The sequence below is a fragment of the Clarias gariepinus genome, chromosome 12 (assembly GCF_024256425.1).
Source record: "Clarias gariepinus isolate MV-2021 ecotype Netherlands chromosome 12, CGAR_prim_01v2, whole genome shotgun sequence".
Lineage (NCBI taxonomy): Eukaryota > Metazoa > Chordata > Actinopteri > Siluriformes > Clariidae > Clarias > Clarias gariepinus.
Window position 1 is genome coordinate 4,297,129 of NC_071111.1, and position 25,372 is coordinate 4,322,500.

The 25,372-nt window shown below is 40.0% G+C and overlaps 1 protein-coding gene and 1 long non-coding RNA gene across 3 annotated transcripts in view; one reads left to right on the forward strand and one right to left on the reverse strand.

The window, feature by feature from the left end:
- Window positions 1-13,919: 13,919 nt before the first annotated feature.
- On the reverse strand, window positions 13,920-15,796 carry LOC128534500 (uncharacterized). Its single transcript, XR_008361471.1, has 2 exons — window positions 15,406-15,796; window positions 13,920-14,406 (listed from the first exon to the last, which is right to left on the reverse strand). It is a non-coding gene; the product is annotated as an uncharacterized LOC128534500 (long non-coding RNA).
- Window positions 15,797-21,071: 5,275 nt separating this feature from the next.
- Window positions 21,072-25,372, forward strand: part of myf6 (myogenic factor 6) — a 4,849-nt gene continuing 548 nt past the window's right edge. For both annotated transcript variants that reach the window (XM_053509127.1, XM_053509128.1), the window contains exons 1-2: window positions 21,072-21,576; window positions 23,171-23,255. In XM_053509127.1, coding sequence (XP_053365102.1) covers window positions 21,088-21,576; window positions 23,171-23,255 — 574 coding nt within the window. In that variant the 5' untranslated portion in view covers window positions 21,072-21,087. The remainder of the gene's footprint in view (window positions 21,577-23,170; window positions 23,256-25,372) is intronic.

The window sequence follows — 25,372 nt, forward strand, 5'->3', positions numbered from 1 at the left end:
GTAAAGATTAATGCAAAGCGGTGTGTGTGTGTGTGTGTGTGTGTGTGTGTGTGTGTGTGTGAGAGAGAGTGTGTGTGTGTGTGTGTGTGTGTGTGTGTGTGTGTGTGTGTGTGTGTGTGTGTGTGTTTTCTGTCTCCACATGTGATTTTTCCACACAAGTTATTTATGTTCACATGAAGGTGTGCAGGATAAAAACATAGATAGATAGACATACAGACATATATACAGACAGACAGACAGACAGACAAACACAGACAAAGACAGATAGACCGACACATAGGCAGACAGACAGATGGACAGGCTGGCAGACAAACAGACAGACAGACAGACAGACAGTCAGATGGACAGACAGACAGACAGGTAGATAAGCAGACAGGCAGTCAGATGAACAGATAGGCAGACAGACAGGTAGATGGACGGACAGGCAGATGGACAGGCAGACAGACAGACAGGCAGACAGACCACCTGTCTGGCAGGCAGATAAACAGATAGGCAGACAGACAGACAGTCAGATGGACAGACAGACAGACAGGTAGATAAGCAGACAGGCAGTCAGATGAACAGATAGGCAGACAGGCAGGCAGACAGACAGGTAGATGGACGGACAGGCAGATGGACAGGCAGACAGACAGACAGGCAGACAGACCACCTGTCTGGCAGGCAGATAAACAGATAGGCAGACAGACAGACAGACAGACAGACAGTCAGATGGAAAGACAGATAGGCAGACAGACAGCCAGATGAACAGGCAGGCAGACAGACAGACAGGCAGGCAGATAGACAGGTAGATGGACGGACAGGCAGATGGACAGGCAGACAGACAGGCAGACAGACCACCTGTCTGGCAGGCAGATGAACAGACAGGCAGACAGACAGACAGTCAGATGGACAGACAGACAGGCAGATGAACAGACAGGCAGACAGACAGACAGTCAGATGGACAGACAGACAGGCAGATGAACAGACAGGCAGACAGACAGACAGTCAGATGGACAGACAGACAGGCAGATGAACAGACAGGCAGACAGACAGACAGTCAGATGGACAGACAGACAGGCAGATGAACAGACAGGCAGACAGACAGACAGTCAGATGGACAGACAGACAGGCAGATGAACAGACAGGCAGACAGTCAGACAGACAGGCAGATGAACAGACAGGCAGACAGACAGACAGACAGTCAGATGGACAGACAGACAGGCAGATGGACAGACAGACAGACAGACAGGTAGATAGACAGGTGGTCAGATATACAGAGCAACACTAAAACAGTGGAGCTGTTCCCGGAGGAGCTGCTACTGTAGGACAGATGTACAGGTTTGGAGCGCAGCAGGTCGTCCATGTCCGGATGTTCTCCATGTGTCTGCTTCATCTCCATCCGTCCCTCTGGACCTCTACTTACAGAAACAGGAAATGGAGCGCGATACGGGGTCGCGACCTGCGGTGTCTCGGTTATGAAGCAAGTGCAGCCCACCCCAACCACCGGGAGAGAGAGAGAGAGAATACATCTGTCAAAGTTTAGGCATGTAACATCATTTTACACACACACACACACACACACACACACACACACACACACACACACACAGAAGAAGAAGAAGAGAAGTGGAGCAGCAGAATAATTTTATACACACAGCATCTTTCCACCTCCTTACACACACACACACACACACACTCTCTCTCTACAGGGATCTCATGCCTCATCATGACACCTGACTGAGGAGTTGTACTCAGCATGGAGGAGGAAGGTATTTGATCAGATCACCCTGCTGTCTGCTATGGACTCGACACGTGAGAACGTCACAGCAGACGTCTGTACAGACGGGATACCAGATGATTCTTCACACGCTGCATTGCCAGGGAAGCTATTCATCGTGCTGTAGATGAGAACCTCAGGAGGTGTTGAAACACTGCAGGGTGATTCCTCACACACACCGCTGCATGTACACTCCCGAGCTGATTCAGAGACACGAACCATTCACAAACCACTCAGCACTCGGGACGTCTTAAAGCTTCTACAGCTCTGTGCTGTGACTCGTAATAAACTCGTCCTGCAGCTCAAAACACACACCATTCACTTCCTGAAGTCGAGTCGATTTAGCGTCGAATCAAATGTCACAGAGCATCTGAATCACAGCACGCTCATTAAAGAACCTTTAAAGAACCAGTGTTCCATTAGCGCTTGGACACCATCAAGGTAGAAAGTTTACTTGAACTGGCTGCTTCATGTCTGAAACGACGGCCTCCCAGGAACTCCTTTAACGGCCCAAACATGTGAATATGTCATGGAGTGAGGAGTCAGGATTGTACACGGGGAACGTGGCGACAACTGATGGTGAATGAGTGTGTGTACAGTTCAAACACACACACACAGATGCGTCTTTTTTTTATAGATTCTCAGTGATCAGGTGTTCCACTCGCTGAATGTTCACACGACTGCGGTGGGTTTCGAGCCACCTCAGGCCGGATCGTCACTCACAGTTTGTACATCCTTCTTTAAAATGTTCTCATCGTTCAAATGTTTTACTGCGGCTGAGAGTCTCATCACCGTACTTTGCCTGACGTCTTCTGTAAATGTCCATCACTTTTACACCTTAATTCAACAAAAATTTCATTACAAGTCCCGGTTTGACTTGAACGCTCCTTGTATATCTTAATAGCTCTTAGAATTTCCTCATTCCTACTTCCTACAAACCTTTATAGCATTTCTCATTCACTGGCAGTTGTCAGTATGTTTTAGTGTCCAGCAGTTTTGGGGGACGTTACTTTATAAAGTAACTAATTACATTACAAAATTACTGTCTTTAAAAAGTAATCAGTTACATTACAGTGTTACTTTCTGATAAAAGTAACTAGTTCGAGTACTTTTCCGTTGCCGAAAATGAAAACTCCTTTGTGATTCCTCATGCATGTTGTTTTAGTCGAGACCTTTATAATTATTCTACCATCATCACTCAGTGAAGTTTGGCCCATAATGTGTTAACTACTAATACCCCTATCTCACCTGCTAATACCCCCATCTCACATACTAATACCCCTATCTCACCTACTAATACCCCTATCTCACCTACTAATACCCCCATCTCACCTACTAATACCCCCATCTAACCTACTAATACCCCTATCTCACCTACTAATACCCCTATCTCACCTACTAATACCCCCATCTCACCTACTAATACCCCATCTCACCTACGAATACCCCTATCTCACCTACTAATACCCCTATCTCACCTACTAATACCTCCATCTCACCTACTGATACCCCTATCTCACCTACTAATACCCCCATCTTACCTACTAATACCCCCATCTCACCTACTAATACCCCCATCTCACTTACTAATACCCCATCTCACCCACTAATACCCCCATCTCACCTACTAATACCCTATCTCATCTACTGATACCCCTCTCTCACCTACTGATACCCCTCTCTCACCTACTAATACCCCCATCTCACCTACTAATACCCCTATCTCACCTACTAATACCCCTACATCACCTACTGATACCCCTCTCTCCCCTACCAATACCCCTATCTCACCTACTAATACCCCCATCTCACTTACTAATACCCCTTTCTCACCTACTAATACCCTTATCTCACCTACTGATACCCCATCTCACCTACTGATACCCCTATCTCACATACTAATACCCCATCTCACCTACTAATACCCTATTTCACCTACTGATACCCCTCTCTCACCTACTGATACCCCTCTCTCACCTACTAATACCCCCATCTCACCTACTAATACCCCTACATCACCTACTGATACCCCTCTCTCCCCTACTAATACCCCTATCTCACCTACTAATACCCCTATCTCACCTACTAATACCCTATTTCACCTACTGATACCCCTCTCTCACCTACTGATACCCCTCTCTCACCTACTAATACCCCCATCTCACCTACTAATACCCCTACATCACCTACTGATACCCCTCTCTCCCCTACTAATACCCCCATCTCACTTACTAATACCCCTTTCTCACCTACTAATACCCTTATCTCACCTACTGATACCCCATCTCACCTACTGATACCCCTATCTCACATACTAATACCCCCATCTCACCTACTAATACCCCTATCTCACCTACTAATACCCCCATCTCACTTACTAATACCCCATCTTACCTACTAATACCCCCATCTCACCTACTAATACCCTATCTCACCTACTGATATCCCTCTCTCACCTACTGATATCCCTCTCTCACCTACTAATACCCCATCTCACCTACTAATACCCCATCTCACCTACTAATACCCCTACATCACCTACTGATACCCCTGTCTCACCTACTAATACCCCTATCTCACCTACTAATACCCCTCTCTCACCTACTAATACCCCCATCTTACCTACTAATACCCCCATCTCACCTACTGATAATATTCCACTCCATTCTGGATTCCCTAAGAGGACAGAGTGGGAATTTCATCATTAACACTACATTAGAGGTGTAAAACGTGTGAAAAGAGACGTCGTGGACGGTGTGAGAGTCTGTGTCTGAGCGATTTTTCCCCTGAAGACACCCAGGTGATGTTTCCGTGTGAGCGTTTAGAGGAGTTGATATACGACATTCCGGTTGTGGGATATGAGCCACATTCCTGGAATAACTGGCTACAGTGAGTTATTCACGTTTTTAACAAATGCGTCAGGTTTCTTAAAGCTGGATTTACGTCCTGTCCTCTCCTGGATTTGCCCCTTCGTCTTCCAGCTGTTTTCTTTTTCCGAGGTAAATCCCTATTAATCACGGGGAGTTAATCTGTGCAGAGAAATGGCCGACCTCACCTCCATCGGTTACACGGAATGAATCAGAGCAGAGATCAGCGTCAGGATGAAACCGAATATCACAGACAGACGGCCATTACTAAAACATTTCAGCATGAAATCCCAATTCATCAGAGAGCTCGGATCGTGTTCGCATTCCGCTCTTAAAGCGTTCTCCGTCGTCTCAGGACTTGGTCCAGATCATTCCTGGCTCTAGTGAAGTTCAGAAGATCAGCTAAAACTAGAAAACTGTTTTAAAGTGTTAACTGGAGCAGCTGTTACTTTGCTAGGTGTTTAGCATGTTAGCTAGCACACAAAATGTAGTTCTTATATCGCTAGCTGAGAAACTCCTCCAGGATTTATTCGAGTTTGTAAAATGTTTAGCGACTTCATGTGGTGATGTATTTATGTAACGCTAATCTAACAAGAAGTCAAGCTAGCTCTCACAGCTCTCACGGATTAGCCACATGGGTTCACACCACACTTCTCCTCAGATCAGAGGACGTCACGTTATTTGTCTGTAAACATACAGATGCACCGAGGCTAGTCTGACGTTTTCCTAGCGAATGAGATCAGTAGCTAGCAGATAGAAGGGATTCCTTCCTTTTTTATGTTTCTTACAAAGCTTTCACAATTATACATTTTTAAATGTGTGAACTTGAAGAGAACTGAACACTCATTTTGGTGTACTCAGTTGCTCAATACTCTTATTAGCGTTGTGTTTAGCTAGCGGCCTGCGTGGCTACTCAATCCCAGCTTTTATGGAAAGCAGTCGAATTCAGACTGTACCGTGTGGCAGACAGGTATTTGAAGTGAAATATTATACGGATCAAAAGCTTGTACTGAGAGTGTGTTAGAGTATTAACACACACACACGCACACACACACTGACATTTGATAGCAGTGTATGTCGGCCATATTTCAGGTCTTTATTGCCGTGTTGGTGAAATGTTGATATGGATTTGACCTTGTGGGACGAGAACGGGTCATCTGATAGTCGAGGTGGGGGCCGTGCCAGTGTGACCTCACCATGACCTCTGTTTGTTTACACAGACTGGTGAGACTCTTCTGAAACCTACACCACATCACACACACACACACACACACACACACCAAATTATAGGGGACTTCCCCATAAAGTGGCTAAATTTTTATATAAAAACTATTTAAAATATTACATACAGTATTTTACAATAATGAAAGTGGTTTGGGACGCGCCCACACATGATGGTGTTTATTTGGACTACATGGTGAATAGGGTGTGTAGTTTGGGACACGCGCACACAGGACTGACGACAGTGTTTATGTGGACTATATAGTAAATACGGTGTGTGGTTTGGGACGTGCCCACTGTGGACTGATGATGACAGTATTTATGTGGACTATATAGTAAATACGGTGTGTGGTTTGGGATGCACCCACAGTGGAGTGATGATGACAGAGTTTATGTAGAGTATATAGTGAACAGGGTAGGGTGTGTGGTTTGAGACTATATAGTGAATAGGGTGTGTGGTTTGAGACGTGCCCACAGTGGACTGATAATAACAGTGTTTATGTGGACTATATAGTAAATAGGGTGTGTAGTTTGGGACATGCCCACAGTGGAGTGGGGATGACAGTGTTTAAGTGGACTATATTGTGAACAGGGTGTGTGGTTTGGGACGCGCCCACAGTGGACTGATGATGACAGTGTTTATGTGGACTATATAGTAAATATGGTGTGTGGTTTGGCACACGCCCACAGTGGAGTGATGATGACGGAGTTTATGTTGACTATATAGTAAATATGGTGTGTGATTTGAGACGCGCCCACAGTGGAGTGATGATGACAGAGCTTATGTGGACTATATAGTGAACAGGGTGTGTGGTTTGGGATACGCCCACAGTGGAGTGATGATGACAGTGTTTATGTGGACCATATAGTAAATATGGTGTGTGGTTTGGGACACGCCCACAGTGGAGTGATGATGACAGTGTTTATGTGGACTATATAGTGAACAGGGTGTGTGGTTTGGGACGCACCCACAGTGGAGTGATGATGACAGTGTTTATGTGGACTATATAGTGAACAGGGTGTGTGGTTTGGGACGCACCCACAGTGGAGTGATGATGACAGTGTTTATGTGGACTATATAGTGAACAGGGTGTGTGGTTTGGGATGCACCCACAGTGGAGTGATGATGACAGTGTTTATGTGGACTATATAGTAAATATGGTGTGTGGTTTGGGACACGCCCACAGTGGAGTGATGATGACAGTGTTTATGTGGACTATATAGTGAACAGGGTGTGTGGTTTGGGACGCACCCACAGTGGAGTGATGATGACAGTGTTTATGTGGACTATATAATGAACAGGGTGTGTGGTTTGGGATGCACCCACAGTGGAGTGATGATGACAGTGTTTATGTGGACCATATAGTAAATATGGTGTGTGGTTTGGGACACGCCCACAGTGGAGGGATGATGACGGAGTTTATGTGGACTATATAGTGAACAGGGTGTGTGGTTCGAGACGCGCCCACAGAGAAATGTTTGTGGTGTTATTTATAAAGGTTAAATGTCAGGGCTTACCCCTCTCTGTCTCCAAGGGTGAATCTAAAGGGCCCCTGAATGCCCTCTTGCCCCAGTTCTAAGCCTTAGTGCCCTCAGGAGGGTAATCTTGACCAAAGTGAACTCTCAGTAGGGATGCAGCTCACTTCACTTTACTCCGAATTTATTTGCTGACTTATGAGGCGTGAAATTGTCCACTTCACAGAGGTCAGTTACACACAAACTTTATGATGAGGAGCCCCGAGGTGATGTTGTCACACCCTGTTCACTACCTAGTGCACTAGTGCGGTGGGCCACAATAATGATGCACAATAATTAGTTTAATCTCTGTGATCTTTAAACTCTCATCACTGACGGAAAACATCATGACACAATAAACCACTTACATCACCGTCACACCGTGGAGATAGATAGATAGATAGATAGATAGATAGATAGATAGATAGATAGATGGATAGACAGATAGACAGTTGCACAGATAGCTAAAAGGACAGACAGATAGATAGATAAATGAATAAACAGACAGACAGATAAATAGATGGACAGAGGGACACTGTGGACTCTGTGTGGGTACAGTTACATGAGTCTTTCGCTCAGGGCGTCCCGTGTGCCGTCTCCTGTCCTTCTCTAAAACACACAGTGTAAAACAGCAAATTAACCAGCGAGCCTTCAGACGACACCCGAGACGTAAAACCCACCTCAGCAACGTCTGTGTGGTCTGATGGAGCCGCTCACACGCCCGCGAGCTTACATACTGAGCTCCATTAGGTTAGGTCTCGATAAGAAAGAACTGATCCTCATTGCTAGTTTTTAATAAAAAAAAACATCTAAATATTCTAAAAAATATAATTTGTTTTGTTAAAGGCAGTAACAATGTAACAGAGAAAGATCAAAAGATCATAAAAACATCATAGCTAACTATAATGTAGATAAACTTTTCGCATTCCTTTCTAGCTAGCTAAAAAGCTAATTAGCAGCAGTTAGCATGATGGCTAACACACACCAAAACACCAATATTGTGCATGGATTAGCATTCACAAATAAATAGCTCAATATGAATCAGATCTGTGATGGAAAACGTAATCCACCACTAGGAATATTCAACTGGTTCATCTAATGTGCTCCTGTGAGCCTACTGGTCTGTAATGGGAGTTTACTGGAATGTGCTGTTCCTAATGGTTCTTTATAGCTCACATTTTTTTTAATGGTCATCAGGTACAGATTAAGAAGAAGATCCTGGTGTGTAATAGATACTGGAAACACCCTATTGGAAACCATTAACTAGATTTTGATTATGTAATGGAAACCAGTAGAGATTTAGTTTTAAAATTCATTTTGGTGACAAAATCAAAAAACAAACAGGGGATTATAACCTTATAGCCTTGTGAACATCTAGAGGAGACAGTGTGTGTGTGTGTGTGTGTGGGGGTGCGTGTGTGATACACACCGATGTCCTCAGCAGCTCCAGTTACCGAGGTTTAGTCACGCTGTACTGATTTATGTAAGGGATGGAATCAGAGCACGCACGCACGCGCACACACACACACACACACACACACACACACACACACACACACACACACACACACACACCTAAGTGGACAGGTGACACATTGTTTTTTTCATGCTCAATATAAGTTTAGAACGTAATAAGAACTAGAGTCCAACTGAACACACACACACACACACACACACACACACACCTGGTGGATGAAGATGAAGGGTAAGCCCATGATACTCTGTGTCACTGTTATGAAGATTAATGGAAACTCAGGTTACGGTTAGAACTTCAACCATTCCTGAGGAGAGACACGAACACCATTATCATCAGTCCACTGTGGGCGTGTCCCAAACCACACATCCTATTCACTATATAGTCCACATAAACACTGCCATCAGTTTCATTTCTTTCCATGTGGTGTTTATTCTGTATGGTGTATGTGGTTATGCTCTGTATAGTTTATGCCCTGTGGTGTCTCTGCACTGTGATGTTTGTGTTGTGTGTGTAAAATCGGACTAAAGGCTCTGTGTGTGTGTGTGTGTGTGTGTGTGTGTGTGTGTGTAGAAACAGGAACGCTGGCGTTGCGGCTCCACTCTCCCATCTCTCTCTGACGATCATCAGTCTCCTGTTAGTTTGTGTTGGGCGCGGCTGATGGAGCTCTACAAACTCACTGTTTTTCTTTTCTTTTCGGCTTGTTAAGCTGGATAATTGCTAAGATAATACACACACACACACACACACACACACACACAGAACATACAGAGTTACAGAGTAGTTTCAGCTACACTGATGTTGGCGCTGTGGAGGTTTATCACTGGCTGGATCATAAGAGCTGATAACACACACACACACACACACACACACACTTGAACAGGATCGCTTACACCAAACCCATCAACAGCCTCGGGCTCAGCACCATGATGATGATGATGATGATGATGATGATGAAGGTGATAATAAATAACAGAATATCTGAGTAAACAGTTAAGGACAGGTTTAGTTTCCTCAGGCGCTTTACTTCACGGTCTGAGGAAGTTCCTCTGAGTAACGTGGAGATGTTTCCCTTCGACTCTGCACCTTCATCTTACTATGCAGGGTTTATAGTTTTATTGTATACAATAATTACATCCCTCAACAACTTTTACTCCCAGGAGGAGATACTCAACCAACCTCGACTGTTCTACTGTTATAAACATGTAAAGAGTCATGTGAGTCTCTGATCTGCATTATTATTGAACGCTGAGTTTCATTCAGGAACGTGCTGAACCCGTCATCATCATCATCATCATCATCATCATCATCATTATCATCATCATCATCCCCTTCTGAGCAGCTTTGAAACTCAAACTCTTTCGTCTCTGACCTGTGATGACAGCGAGAGACGGCGTCTGTTTGCTTAGCATTAGCGCTCTGCGCATTGCTGCATTTCAGAGATGTGGCAGGGGACAGTGGCGGGGGGGCAGTGGGGTGGCGGAGGGGGCAGTCGGTCTGGAGGTTTAACCTCCTGAGGGGAGAAGACGGTATTGAGACGGAGCTGAAGTGAATCCTGGGGTTGGAGTGCAGTGTTTATGTAGGCTTAGACCTCAGAGAGGAGCAGACGGAGAAAGCTCAGACTTACAGATCTCAGTAACTCTCAGAGTAACTTTACACCAGGCCACTGTTTCCACTGATAACACCGAGCCGGGGCAGAGACTCACGAGACCCCTGAGGTCTGCAGACAAAGGAATAATAACTTTATTCTCCACAAGAGAGCTGCGTTCAGTTATCTCACATTACTCTTAAATAATATATACAAGGAATTACGTCATGCAAGGTATTTAGGAAAGAAAGTGTAAAATAAAATCACAAAGTTTACAAATGTACTTAAAAACTTTACAAAAAATGTACAAAATAAACAAAACATAACAAATAAATAAAACAATATATAATTTAAAAAAAAGCAAATGTAAAATAAAAACACGAATTTACAAAAAAATCTAATTAATAGCGAAAAAATGCACATTTACAAAAGCAGCAAAGTTAAAAAAGTCCTTGAAATTTACAATAAAACAATTTACAAAAAAAACCCAGCAAACTAAAAAAACAAAATCTCTGCTTCCAATATAATTTACTAACATTATTTTAATTGTAAAAATTAATCTAGAATGAATTCACCAAACAAAAATGCAAAACAATATACACAAAAACAACCACACACATGCAAATAAATAAATAAATAAATAAATAGGACTTTAAAAAGCTATTAGAGTGACATACTTTTTACTTTATACACCTACAGTATACTGCTTTATCATGTCTGCAGCCCATCGCACTCAGGGACTCGGGGCATGAGGCAGAATACAGGTTCCAACCCATCACAAGGCACAAGTACTCACACCCTCACACACTCATCCACACACTACGGGCAATTGTCAAGTATGAGAATGTCAAGTAGCCTAATGTTTTATGTCTGTGGGAGAAAACCAAGGAACCCAGAGGAAACCCACCAACCATGGGTAGAAAATGCAAAGACCATGCACACAGACCTGAGACGGGAATCGAACCCTGATCCTGGAGGTGTAAAGCGACAGTGATAACTACTATGACTTAGGGAATATAATAAAATAAATTTTATTTAATAAATATTATTTCATTTTAACAAACTACAGACATGACTGAGCTAAAAATTAAAAAACGTGGGTCACGTAGGCAAAGAAATAACACAGACTACATAAGACTACATGTTTCTGTGGCTGTTTCTGGTTGTTTTAATGATGAAGAAATAATAATAATAATAATAATAATAATAATAATAACAACAACAACAATAATAAGTACATATTATGAGTTTGACAGCACTAAAATTTTACACTTTAACAGTAATGATATCTTGTAAATGTAAGCCTTAACAGCTTCTTCCGTTTGCTCCTGATGAGTAAGCCAGAGGCCATCGTACTGCAATAAAAATTCCCTGAGATGACATGAGGAAACAAACCTTGAGAGAAACTAAATTCAAAAGGGAAACCATCATCATCATCATCATCTGGGTGATACCAGACAGTGCGACTGTAAATGAACCCCTCCTTAAAAATGTAAGGTCAGCTACAAGGATATGTTTTAACACAAATTCCCCTTTACTGAGGTTCTTTAAATGTTCATTCATGGAGGCAAAACTGTTCATGGCAATTTGAGTCTACCTCAATCAATTACTATATCTATAAAACTGATAAAATGCTGCATTTCTGATCTAATCACGTCACGCTGGAACATAATGTTGTACTTCCAGGAGCATGGTGTGACGTTTAAACCTGACAAAATCATCTAAACATAGCCACATGCAGTACACCAGAACCTAGAATACTTTACTTCCCTTTGAAGAGAGTGAACTAATTTCACTGATCAACTCAATTTCAAAATTGTCAACCTGTGAATTAGATCCTCTACCGACACATTTTCTCAAGCAGATAGTACCAGCAATAACAGAACCCCTGTTGAGAATAATTAACTGTTCACTCAGCAGTGGGTATGTTCCCAAATCCTTTAAATTAGCAGTTATTAAACCACTAATAATAAAACCTGACCTCCTGTTAGCTGTCCAATTACAGGCCAATATCAAACCTCCCCTTTATCTCTAAGATTCTGGAAAAGATAGTAGCGGAGCAGCTATGCTCATATCTACATAGAAATAGCATACACAAACTGTATCAGTCATTAAAGTAGTAAATGACCTCCCATTGGCCTCTGATCAGGGTTGTGTAACTGTGCTTGTGTTACTCAACCTTAGTGCAGCTTTTGACACCATTGATCTTCTTCACAGATTAAAAAATGTAGTAGGAATTAAAGAAACAGCTCTCTCCTGACTCAGATCCTATCTGACCGATTGGTATCAGTATGTAGACTTGCATGGTGATTATTCTGCATGTTCTCTAGTGGAGTTTGGTGTTCCACAGGGTTCAGTTTTAGGCCCACTGCTTTTTTCCCTTTACATGCTTCTTCTGGGCAACATAATTCGTAAGCATGGTATTAGTTTCCATTGTTATGCTGATGACACACAGTTATATGTGTCAGCAAAACCAGATGAGAAAAAACAGCTTACTAAAGTTGAGCAATGTGTGCAGGACATAAGAGATTGGATGCTAATTAACTTCCTTCTGCTTAATCCAGATAAGACAGAAGTTCTAGTCATAGGACCACAAGCAGCTAGAAGCAAGATTTTTTAACTAGGTGCTTAAACAAGCTTTAGCTAGTCCAGAATGCAGCAGCGAGAGTCCTCACTAGGACCAGAAGATACGAGCACATCACACCTACACTGAAAAAAATATCCAGCCTAATCTACTTAAAAAAATTAAGGTAACTTTTTGCATCAGATAATTATGTAGTTCAGGCAAGACTATTCTTTGTATTTACTACTTACATTTCTTTATGTAACAAATATTTTTTGCTAGTAAAGTCTACTTAATTTTTTCTAGTTAAGTCTATTTAATTTCGCAAGTAAATCCTACTTAATTTAATAATTTCCCTAGTCATTCTTTTGTGTCCATGCTACTTAACTTTAAGAGTTTCAAATATGTATTTTTAATTGAAATTTAACTATTTTTTTTAAGTTTCCACATTACTTGGAGTGGGGCCTACTTTGTTTTATTTTTAAATGTCCTAGTCTCATTTTAAAGTTATATATACTCACATTATCTAGTTAGGCATTTCTTATATGTTATAGTTAAAATACTAGTTGTGTAATTTTGTACTTTGAAATGCAACTTCATCCAGCACAAAACTTGAAGTAAGAACCACCCTAAAAAATACTGGGTAAATATTGCTGGGTTAATTTAACCCAGCAAAATTGGTTATTTGTTTAACCCAGCAAGATGGGTTAAATATTCAACCTAAATGCTAAGTCACATTTAACTATAATGCTGGGTTAATTTTACCCAGCAAAATGGGTTATTTGTTTATAGTGAATCAGTAAAAAAAAAAAAAAAAAATGAATAAAAAAAATGTCTATTAAACAGTTAAAATACTTTGATATACTGGTCTATTACAAAAAAACTTCCAAGTTTTGCAAACCCTACATATATGCAATAAACATCATACTATTAAATGTTCCTAGAAAAAATATTTATTTTTCAAAAGCACAAGAACAGATAATCAACAGCAACATCATTACCATACTATTACTCACAAGGGCAGAATGGAGTAATTGCACAAATAGGCTGAGGCAGCTTCTACAGAGCAGGATCTCTGTGACTCCAAATATCTTTTTTGCAGAACAAAACTATCCAGCCCTGGTCTCATTTTAACATACAAACACTGTCTATGACTTTTCAAGTAGGCCTCGCTATTTCATAGCAACATTACAAAAAGTCCTATACAGGAGCACACTGCTTTGGATAGTTAATGTAAAAAATATAAAATGCCTTGAAGCACACATCAACCGCCCCAAGTAGTGTGCATTGCTCCAGAGCCTGTCCCACCAGAATGACGAACGCCTAAGAGCAGCGCTGGTCATTTTCTCCCAACGTCAGGATGTAGGGGTACGGCCTTGACCCTTCAGCCTGCTGGAGGTATTTTACCATGTTGGTTCCAACCTTAGAAAGAAAAAAAAATGAAAGAAAGTAAACAATTTTGTTGAATAGCAAGGATTAAACTGAATAAAACTATTAATTTAGTGTGTAATAGGATTGATACTAAATAAAAAATGACAAAGCTGTCCGATAAGATAGGGTATAGGTAACCTGAAACAAAAACATGGAGACAGCTGCTACCAAAAATAAAACAGCAAAATAAGCATGGCTTTTAGGATAAAGTCTTTTTATATGTCAGACTAGTTGATCTTGTGGTCTGCGTTGATTTTAAGCTAATTACCGAAAAAACTGTCATAGCTGGGGACATACTGGCACAGTCACCCAAATATTAATACTTTCATCTAGTAGTTACCTGTTCAGCTGTGGTACTTTTTCCTGTAGTTGGCGCGTTGACTAGTTAATTTAGCCTGAGTCACAAGCAACTTTGGTTAAAGAGGGCTACCTGGTTAGCTTACATGCAATTACTGGTGATACATTTGCATACTTATCAAAGGGGGAAAGGTGTAAAATATTGTTATACCTCGGGAGAAATTTGACCGCGGAGTAAATTACTAACTAGTGAAAAACGGGAGGTTAGCAGGTGTGTATATTTGTGAGACGATCAGTGTTTTGTAACACCCCAGCATTTTATTCTCACAAGCAGTGAGATTAATAAAGTTCTAATCTTAATGTGTTTGCTAACGCTAGTAACCTAACTAAATGCCTGCGTCATGCTAGCACTACAGTTAACGGTTTAGCGTTCATTCATCACTTCAGCATCTTCGTCACTCCGCAAACATTCTACAGAGAAAGATAAAAAGCTCAGACATCTTATCCGTTTCCTTCACACACAGGTGGGGTTCTTTGGCTAACTATAGCAGCTATTGTCAGCTAAATTATCTTACCTCAGACCAGCCTGAAAGTTTAAGTGTAACATTAACACGGTAACAGTAATAAATCTCACATATAGTAATAATATTTCAGTCATATGTGACTTAGGTGAGTGAACATGTGTATACAGACCTTGTATTTAACGCCATTTTCCCTTAAATGAACCGTCATCAGCGGTGTGGGAGCTCAAGAGAGACACGAAGCTCTGACTGACAGCCGCTGAATCCACCGGTGAACTTTGGGGGAGGAGCCAATCAAACTTCAACCCAGCAGCTGGGTTACACAAAAACTACCCAACTCTCTGTAAATAACCCAGAAAAATTACCCAAGAGCGGCAACCCAGCGTTTGGGTAGAAAAAACAACCCGTTAAAACGTTTTACACACGAGGTGAACATAACGCTCCAAAGAGTTGTTTCCTACCGCAATGAGGCTTTGGTACACTTTTAATTTGATACGGGGTTTCCCATGCTTTTTCCATGGGGAGGCAGTTTTATTTAAACAGAGTAAAATGAACAAGATTATTGCTTGTTGTGTGTCCACTTAAAAAGATTGTCAGAGATTACGTAAAAAATATATGTTAAGGAAAAAATGCACATTGTCTTGTATTCTTAACAAATGCAGATTAAGTTCTAATTTAGATATATTTATGTAAACGTACAAACTTGATTATTTATTGTTGAATACACAGATTTAATTATGCTACATTTACAACATCTCAGATTCATTTTTTTCAGTGTATCTTATCCACATTGCATTGGCTCCCTGTGAGATTTCGTATCAATTTTAAAATACTACTCTTGACATATAAAGCATTTAATGGTCTTACGCTGCAGTGAACTGCTAGTGTCTTACAATCTGCCACGCCTACTTCGATCAAAGGATGCAGGCTGCTTAACAGTACTGCATATTATGAAAACTATAGCAGGAGGCAGAGCTTTTTCTTACAAAGCCCAAAGTTATGGAATAGTCTTTAAAGTAATTTTCAGGACTCAGACACAGTCTCAGTGTTTAAGTCCAGGCTAAAAACCTATTTATTTAATCAAGCATTTTTATAAATAGATTAGCCTTAGGTAAAGGAGCAGATCTGGGGGACTCATGGATGTAGAGTATTATGGTGAACTATGTTTTACATCTCAGGGAGCCCTTATATCTGTGTTTCCTTCTGGCTTTCCCTTTTAGTTATGATGTCATAGTTAGTCCTGCCGGAGTCTCTGCTTGCACTCTACACTAAATATACATTCACTTCATACATTGTTTGACTGTGACCAGACCTAACTGTTATCTCTCATCTCTTCTCTTCTCTCTCTTCTCTACCTCTCTCTTTCTCCCTGTCTCTCTTTCAAGCTATACATGTCTCTCCTAACCTGCCAGTGATCCAGACCACCTCTGTTCTCTGGACATGTCTGACTCGCCTTGGTGTCCTGCTTCTGGTTGGAGATCTCGTCACATGGATGTCCCGTTTGGTGACTGGGGACGGTTCCACTATTCCACGAAGACTGTCCTGTCCTCGGCTGATGCAGACAGCTGTTCTCTGAGGACTCTACAGTCTACCTGAGCCTCCAATAACGAACTGGACTCATTTTTAACTTAAACATGTCTCCTGTTATACTGAACTTCTAGACTCACACAGTATGAGTGCAGATCAATCCCTGGTATCCGTTATCACCCAGATGAGGATGGGTTTCCTGTTGAGTCTGGTTCCTCTCAAGGTTTCTTCCTATTACCATCTCAGGGAGTTTTTCCTTGTCACTGTCGCTCTCGTCCTCGGCTTGCTCATCAGGGACAATCTTATCATATTGATTCATACACGTTCACATTTCATACAAACTTAAATAATTCTATTGATTGGGTAAAACTGCTTTAAAACAATGTCAATTGTTAAAGGCGCTATACAAATAAAATGTAATTAAATTAAATAGTGCAAACTTTATCAAAGATCTTTGCAAGTGAATAAGCTATAATCAAAAACATGACCTGTGGATATAATTATATGACAAAAGACAAAGATTATCAGTTCTATTTGTTTAATAAATCATGTGACAGTTGGTCAAAATCTAAAAACACACACAAGTATTTTTGTGTGTGTTACAAATAGTGTTTGAACTTGTGTGCACTGAAATATGTATGACACCATTTGAATAAATGCTGAAAAAGTTTAAATTCTAACTGTAGATTGATAATTTTTAGAATACATTCATGTGAAATTACTACACACAAACACACACATCAGTAACTAGGCTCTGAGTGAACCTGAACTCTGCTCTCTGTTCACACTCCTCTGCATGACCCTCAGGGGTTAAACTGCGCTCCGTTCCCAAATCTACATCATCATCATGGGTGTGTTTAGAGGAAGCTCCGCTGGGCGTGACGGACACGTCGTATATTTCATTGACTCCACACCTGGAATTGTACTCCAACTCAAAGAGCCACATCACGCCTGGGACGTGAACCTCTGACGCCTGAAGGTCAAAGGTCAAGTGGCCTTATGAGTAAAACACTGCTTGGCCCCGGCGGTGCTGGGATGAAGTGGAAACGCGGTTGTTCAACACGTGTGAAATGTTGAGCCTGACTAATCTGAACCCTTTACTCCTGCAAGAACGTCTACATCAGACCTGTGGCGCTGTGTGTGTGAACACACACCCCGAGTCCCGCTGGATGTCCTGTCCTCATTCTCACACAGCCTACTGAAAGAGAAAAGAACACACTCCTTCTAATCACACACACTCCATATAATCACACACAAACGCACACTCGCTATAATCACACACTAACACACACTCACTATAATCACACACAAACGCACACTCGCTATAATCACACATAAACACACACTCGCTATAATCACACACTAACACACACTCGCTATAATCACACACAAACGCACACTCGCTATAATCACACACTAACACACACTCACTATAATCACACACAAACGCACACTCGCTATAATCACACATAAACACACACTCGCTATAATCACACATAAACACACACTCGCTATAATCACACAATAACACACACTCGCTATTATCACACACTAACACACGCTATAATCACACACAAACACACACTGGCTATGATTACACACAAAGACACACTCGCTATAATCACACACAAACACTCGCTATAATCACACACAAAGACACACTCGCTATAATCACACACAAACTCACACTCGCTATAATCACACACAAACACACACATTTGCTATAATCACGCGCAAACTCGCTATAATCACACACTAACACTCCCTATAATCACATACGAACACACACTTGCTATAATCACACACAAACACACACTTGCTATAATCAAACACACACTCGCTATAATCACACACAAACACACACTCGCTATTATCACACACTAACACACACTCGCTTTAATCACACACTAACACACACTCGCTATAATTTTACACACTAACACACGCTATAATTACACACACTAAAACATATTCACTATAATTACACACACTTGCTATAATCACACACACTAACACACACTCACTATAATCACACACAAACGCACACTCGCTATAATCACACATAAACACACACTCGCTATAATCACACAATAACACACACTCGCTATTATCACACACAAACGCACACTCGCTATAATCACACACTAACACACACTCACTATAATCACACACAAACGCACACTCGCTATAATCACACATAAACACACACTCGCTATAATCACACATAAACACACACTCGCTATAATCACACAATAACACACACTCGCTATTATCACACACTAACACACGCTATAATCACACACAAACACACACTGGCTATGATTACACACAAAGACACACTCGCTATAATCACACACAAACACTCGCTATAATCACACACAAAGACACACTCGCTATAATCACACACAAACACACACTCGCTATAATCACACACAAACACACACTTGCTATAATCAAACACACAACCGCTATAATCACACACTAATACTCGCTATAATCACACACAAATACACACTTGCTATAATCAAACACACTTGCTATAATCAAACACACTTGCTATAATCACACACAAACACACACTCGCTATTATCACACACTAACACACACTCGCTTTAATCACACACTAACACACACTCGCTATAATTTTACACACTAACACACGCTATAATTACACACACTAAAACATATTCACTATAATTACACACACTTGCTATAATCACACACATTAACACACACTCGCTATAATCACACACTAACACACACTTGCTATAATCACACACACTAAAACACACTCACTATAATCACACACACTTGCTATAATCACACAATAACACACACTCGCTGTAATCACACACAAGCACACACTAGCTATAATCACACACACACTCGCTATAATCACACACACTAACACACACTCGCTATAATCACACACTAACACACACTCGCTATAATCACACACAAACACACACTCGCTATAATCACACACTAACACACACTCGCAATATTCACAAACTAAAAGTGACTCCCTATAATTAGATACACTAACACACACACACAAAATGCATTTAATTTAATTAATTGTGCCAAATTTGTTATTCAGTGACATCATCATCAGTCAAGATCATAATATCATTAAATCTAAATAAAGAAAATATAATTTCATGAGAAAACCTTGCCGGGTGTCCCAGGTGGATGTGTTCAGGTAATGGATTTTAGTGGATTTTTTATTGACTTGTGAAAAAAAATCCTTTGGTATTCCATGCAAATAAGCTGTTCTTATGTGAGGTCACAATGTGGGTGGGGAATGTATCTTTGGTCAATACACACACATGGAAAAAAGAAAACCAGCCACCAAAGGAATGTTTTGTGTCTTGCTTTTTTGTGCACTGGAGACACGGCTTAAAGTCTGAACATGACTGCAAACGAGTGTGTGTTTGTGTGTGATTATAACGAGTGTGTGACATGTGTATGATAGCGGTTAGGCACTCCTGTTATTTTTCTTTATTCTCATTTACTTAGTTATTTCCTTTTTTTTTCAACATGCTTTCTTTAAACCGCGAGTGTGTTTCGATAGACGTATACATTTTCTTTTAAAATTTTCTCAATGTGGCAAAACCCTAAAAGTTGAGTTAGCGCTTGGTGCTACAATGTAATTTTAGACATTCAGTGTCAATTCAATGTTCCTCATTAACTGACCAACACGTCTGATGTTAAAGTTGCTGCTCTGGGTGGATCCATCTCGTGTCCCCGGTCACTCCAGCTTTATGTTGTACATATAAGAAATAAACAGGTTTTCGCGAGGTAGATAAATCAGAGTTTTATTTACCACACGGTGACTCTTATTGATTTAGCGAGTGTTAACGCTACTGACATTTCTGTTGTGTCTTTATCCTGTGAAGTTTTTATGTAATCACATGTAATCACACCACCATGTCACTCTGTATTTTATGCCCTGTGTGTTTTACCGATCTGGGAGACGTGGTAACAAATCTGTCCTGACTCTAAACCGACTTTACTTCCGACCTTCTACGTTAAACATCCCTGCGATCCGAGACATACTTACTGGTACATGATGTTATAACCAGGCGTGAAGACGATATTTAACCCCTCTGCTATATGTCCGAGACCGTGTCCTGTCTTTTATTAGAGGTGTTAATGTGTAATTATTAAAGGTCCATTGAAGAACCCTGTGATGTCCTGCGACAGCCAGCACGCAGATAGAGTTTCACATGCTATATTTAAGCCGCCTTGTGTCACTGAGCTATTTAAATGCCCACACACACGGTCTTACAGTCAATACCTTACGGACATCCAGGCTGAACGCACTATGATGGACCTTTTCGAGACCAATACGTATCTTTTTAACGACTTGCGCTACCTGGAAGCGGACCATGGAGCCTTGCAGCACCTGGACGTGCCGGAAGTTTCTCCCCTGTATGAAGAGGACGAAAGTCCCGAGTCTCCGAGCCAAGATGGCGGAGAGGAGCATGTTCTCGTCCCAAAGGCTTTAAAGTCACACTGCGACGGTCAGTGTTTGATCTGGGCCTGTAAAATCTGCAAGAGAAAGTCAGGCCCGACGGACAGACGGAAAGCGGCGACTTTGCGCGAGAGACGGAGACTGAAGAAGATTAACGAAGCGTTCGACGCGCTGAAGAGGAAAACTGTCCCCAATCCAAACCAGAGGTTACCCAAAGTGGAGATTTTACGCAGCGCCATCAGCTATATAGAAAAGCTCCAGGACTTGTTGCATAACCTGGACGAGCAGGACAGACTGTCAGAGGACGGGGCCTTTAACCAGAACCCCAGAGAGCACAACGTAAGAACCTCAAACATAAAAACTTCTAACAACGTGTTACAAAGGCTGTAGTATCATATATTAACATATTATTAATAATACTGTCCTCTGAATTCAGTCAAAACTCATGTTAACATATAAAAATTCAATTAAATTTTATTTGTAGAGCGCTTTTAACAATTGTCATTGTCGCAAAGCAGTTTTATCCAATCAATAGAATTATTGAAGTTTGTATGGAATGTGAACGTGTATGAATCAAAATGGTCAGATCGTCCCTGATAAACAAGCCGAGGACGACAGTGTCAAGGAAAAACTCCCAACACGTTAGATGGTAATAGGAAGAAACCTTGAGAGGAACAAGACACAACAGGGGTCAGGGGTAGCTCAGTGGTTAAGGCATTGGACTACGGTTCGGAAGATCCCAGGCTCAAACCCCACAACCACCAAGTTGGCACTGTTGGGCCCTTGAGCGCGGCCCTTAACCCTCAACTGCTCAGATGTGTAATGAGATAAGAATGTAAGTCGCTCTGGATAAGAGCGTCTGCCAAATGTAAATGTAACAGGGAACCTGTTACAAACCTCTGGGTGATAACGGAGGGCAGGGATTGATCTGCACTCATACTAAAAATATAACATCATAAAGCCTTTGCTAGGAAAAAGATAGATGGATAAAAATTAGGGAAGAGAAGTAGGATAGATAAAAAATAACTACAGTAAACTTTAAAAACTTAAGTAAACATTTAATGCAAACAATAATGAACTAATTAACGCATGAGAATAAAATAATTTGTAAAAGTGAAGAAATGCAAGGAGAGAAGCTCCAAGGCATAGACACAATACTCTAATAAAATAAAAATAATAGCAATAAGAACAATTCGAATAATAATGATTTTTTTAAAAATGTACTTTCCAAAGCTTAAGGACAATTTCACACCGATCCGTTCAACACGATTTAGAAAGTCATTTACGGTCTGTTATAAAGAATAAATGATGATCCAACAGCAGAATGCAAAGTGCGGTGCTAATTTGAAAGAAATTAGAAAAAAAATATTGCAGTCTTGTTATGTGTATGATGTGGACACATCTAGTGCTAAATTCATTAGTCTTTGAAATTTACTTATTAAACATTCAACACCGAATTTGTGTTTCATTATGACACTTTTTATGTTCTGTTTAACAAGTATGAGGATGCTACAATGTGCTCTCTAAGCTACTGTGTTTAATTTAACTAGATGTTTAGATGTTTTATTTGATCTCATTAGGTTAGAGGGAAAGGTCTGAGTATGGAGTTTGTGTGAATTTGCAATACTACGGGTAAAAAAAAAAAAAAAAGTTTAAAGGAGCATTGCCCACATAACGGTAAAGTTAATAAAATACTTTATAGAATTATTGCTAACTGTTGTTTTGGCCTCAATCAATTATTAAGCATTTAAACAGTTAATTATTTATCTAATAACAATTTATAAAAGTGATAAAGCAAATTAACAACAGCAACACACAAATCATTAAAGTAGTAAACATTCAGCTAAATCCTTATTAGCCGTGCTTTAAAACGAATGTGTAACATCTCTAACAGCACGACACAGTTAGGACTAAATAAGTTTTATGTATTTAGGTGGCTAATGGTGAGTATCGATGGAAACACTCATGGCAGGGAAACTCAGATCATTCCAGTGCAGAGTCGTCTCATCAGAGAGAAGGTTTGTACAATCGGTTTTACTCCTCTCTACATGTTTAAAGTTAAAGGATATAAACTATGTCTATACGATAACTAATTTAGTCATCAGTATTAAAGATCATTTATTTATAGATTTAATTACATTAAATATATGAACAGTTTGACAGCAAAATGAGATAACTCCACTGTTTTGCAGTTTTGAGAATTATCTTTTTAAAATGAAGCAAAAAGTATTTTAAACTGTTAAAGATAACATTACAGGTTTTCTTTGAGGCACAGGACTGTTTAAAACCAAAAATTACTGAATATTATGTCAAAATTATCTGGGTTGTATAAATGTGAATTTTGTGAGTTTTGCTATAACTCCAGCTCCAACACGCCAGCTTTTGTCACAATGAGTAAATCAACCTGCAGTCGTGTTTGTGGTTATTTAACTATGAAATTATTATCGGTAATGGGTTTGTTGGTGATTTTGTAGTCAAACCGAAAGTACTGGCAGAAAATTAGAAAAAAAAAGAGTTTTGTTGCACATAAAACAGTTTTTGAGGATAAAGACTGCTGAGGATCATGAAAACTATTCTAAACAATACAGAAACTTTATCTTACATCATCATCAGCCTCGTCCTCTATCAGTTTCAGTTTCACTTCACTACATGATGACAGCTCGCTCTCATCGTACAGGGATGCACCGTTTAACCAACAGCTTCCCGTCTCATATGTCCTGTACACAAATCACTTGGGCGTATTTTACACTTTGTAACATTATTCCTCGGCTTCAGCACACTGCTTACACTACACTATATAACATGGTGTTTGAACAACATTCAAATCACATATTGTCCTTTTTCGCAGAAAATATCATGTGAAAATATCTCTGACTGCAAGACAGAGTGTCACATACATAAAACATCCACTTCCTTGTCTTCAACATTAACCAAAATCCACTAAACACATTTAATTCCCTCATGGCAGCCGCTGTACTGGTCATGTGACGGAAAGAAGTGACTATCATGGACAAAACATGAATTAAAGCTTCTACAATAAAAATAACATGAACAAATAAAAAAACTGAACAAAATGATGTGTTGTTAAAACAAGTTTCATCATCAAAGCACATTTTGTTATATCTCTTTATTAAAACTCAACCAACATACAGTATTATTGATAATAAGTTTCATAGTAAAATAACTACTAACACAGCTGTAGGCTGATTTATCCACCGCGACTAAACTGTGGGAGATGGATTTATAGCGTTTTGAAAAATGACACAAAATTCACACTGATATAACCCAAACACTTTTAACATCCTGTGACTGAAAGACAATGTGCTCAAAATATTCTTTTGCAGTTTGCAATGCATCTTCTTGCTTTCTATTTTCTATTTTCAGTTTCTATTTTTAGTTCTATTTTTCCTAGTTAAAATTTATTTTTTATTTTTTTTAATTTAAATTTTCTATCGTATTTCTTTTATTCATATTTATTACTTATTTAAGCTTTAATTCTCTTTTTAAGGTCACTGGCGGTCATGTAAGCCTTTCACTACATTTCGTACTGTGTATGACTGTGGATGTGACAAATAAAATTTGAATTAATTATATTTGCTTAATTTAAAAGAAAAAAATTGCAATTCTTACTTAAATTTCATATTAGATTTCTTTTAAATAAACTCACTACTTCATGACTTCAAATGGTTGAATAATATATATTAGTTATATATATAGTTCTCTGATCTGATTTGATAGATCTGATATTTTCTTGTTCAGAATTTTGCGTACACAAAATTGTGTATGCAATTAAACCTTTTAGCTCAAAAACAGACAATTACACAAAAAATAAAATACAAATAATTTTCCTTAATTACTGATTTATTTATTCAGTCAGTGCCCAGGAAATGTAGAACCTGTAATCTTTGCATATTTTACCAATTATTACAAAATTCCAAGCTTTAATCAATAAACATAAAGCATCAAGTGCACCTTTGTAGCTTTAGATTGTTTTTATTTTTATGTTGAAAAATACAGACGCACAGACAAAGATGCAGAAAACCCGAACGGGTGCTTTTATTAATAAAGAAAGGGTTATGGTTACGGATGTTTAGAATTTGGCTGATAGGGGACGTTAACTGAGGGCGGAGCCTGG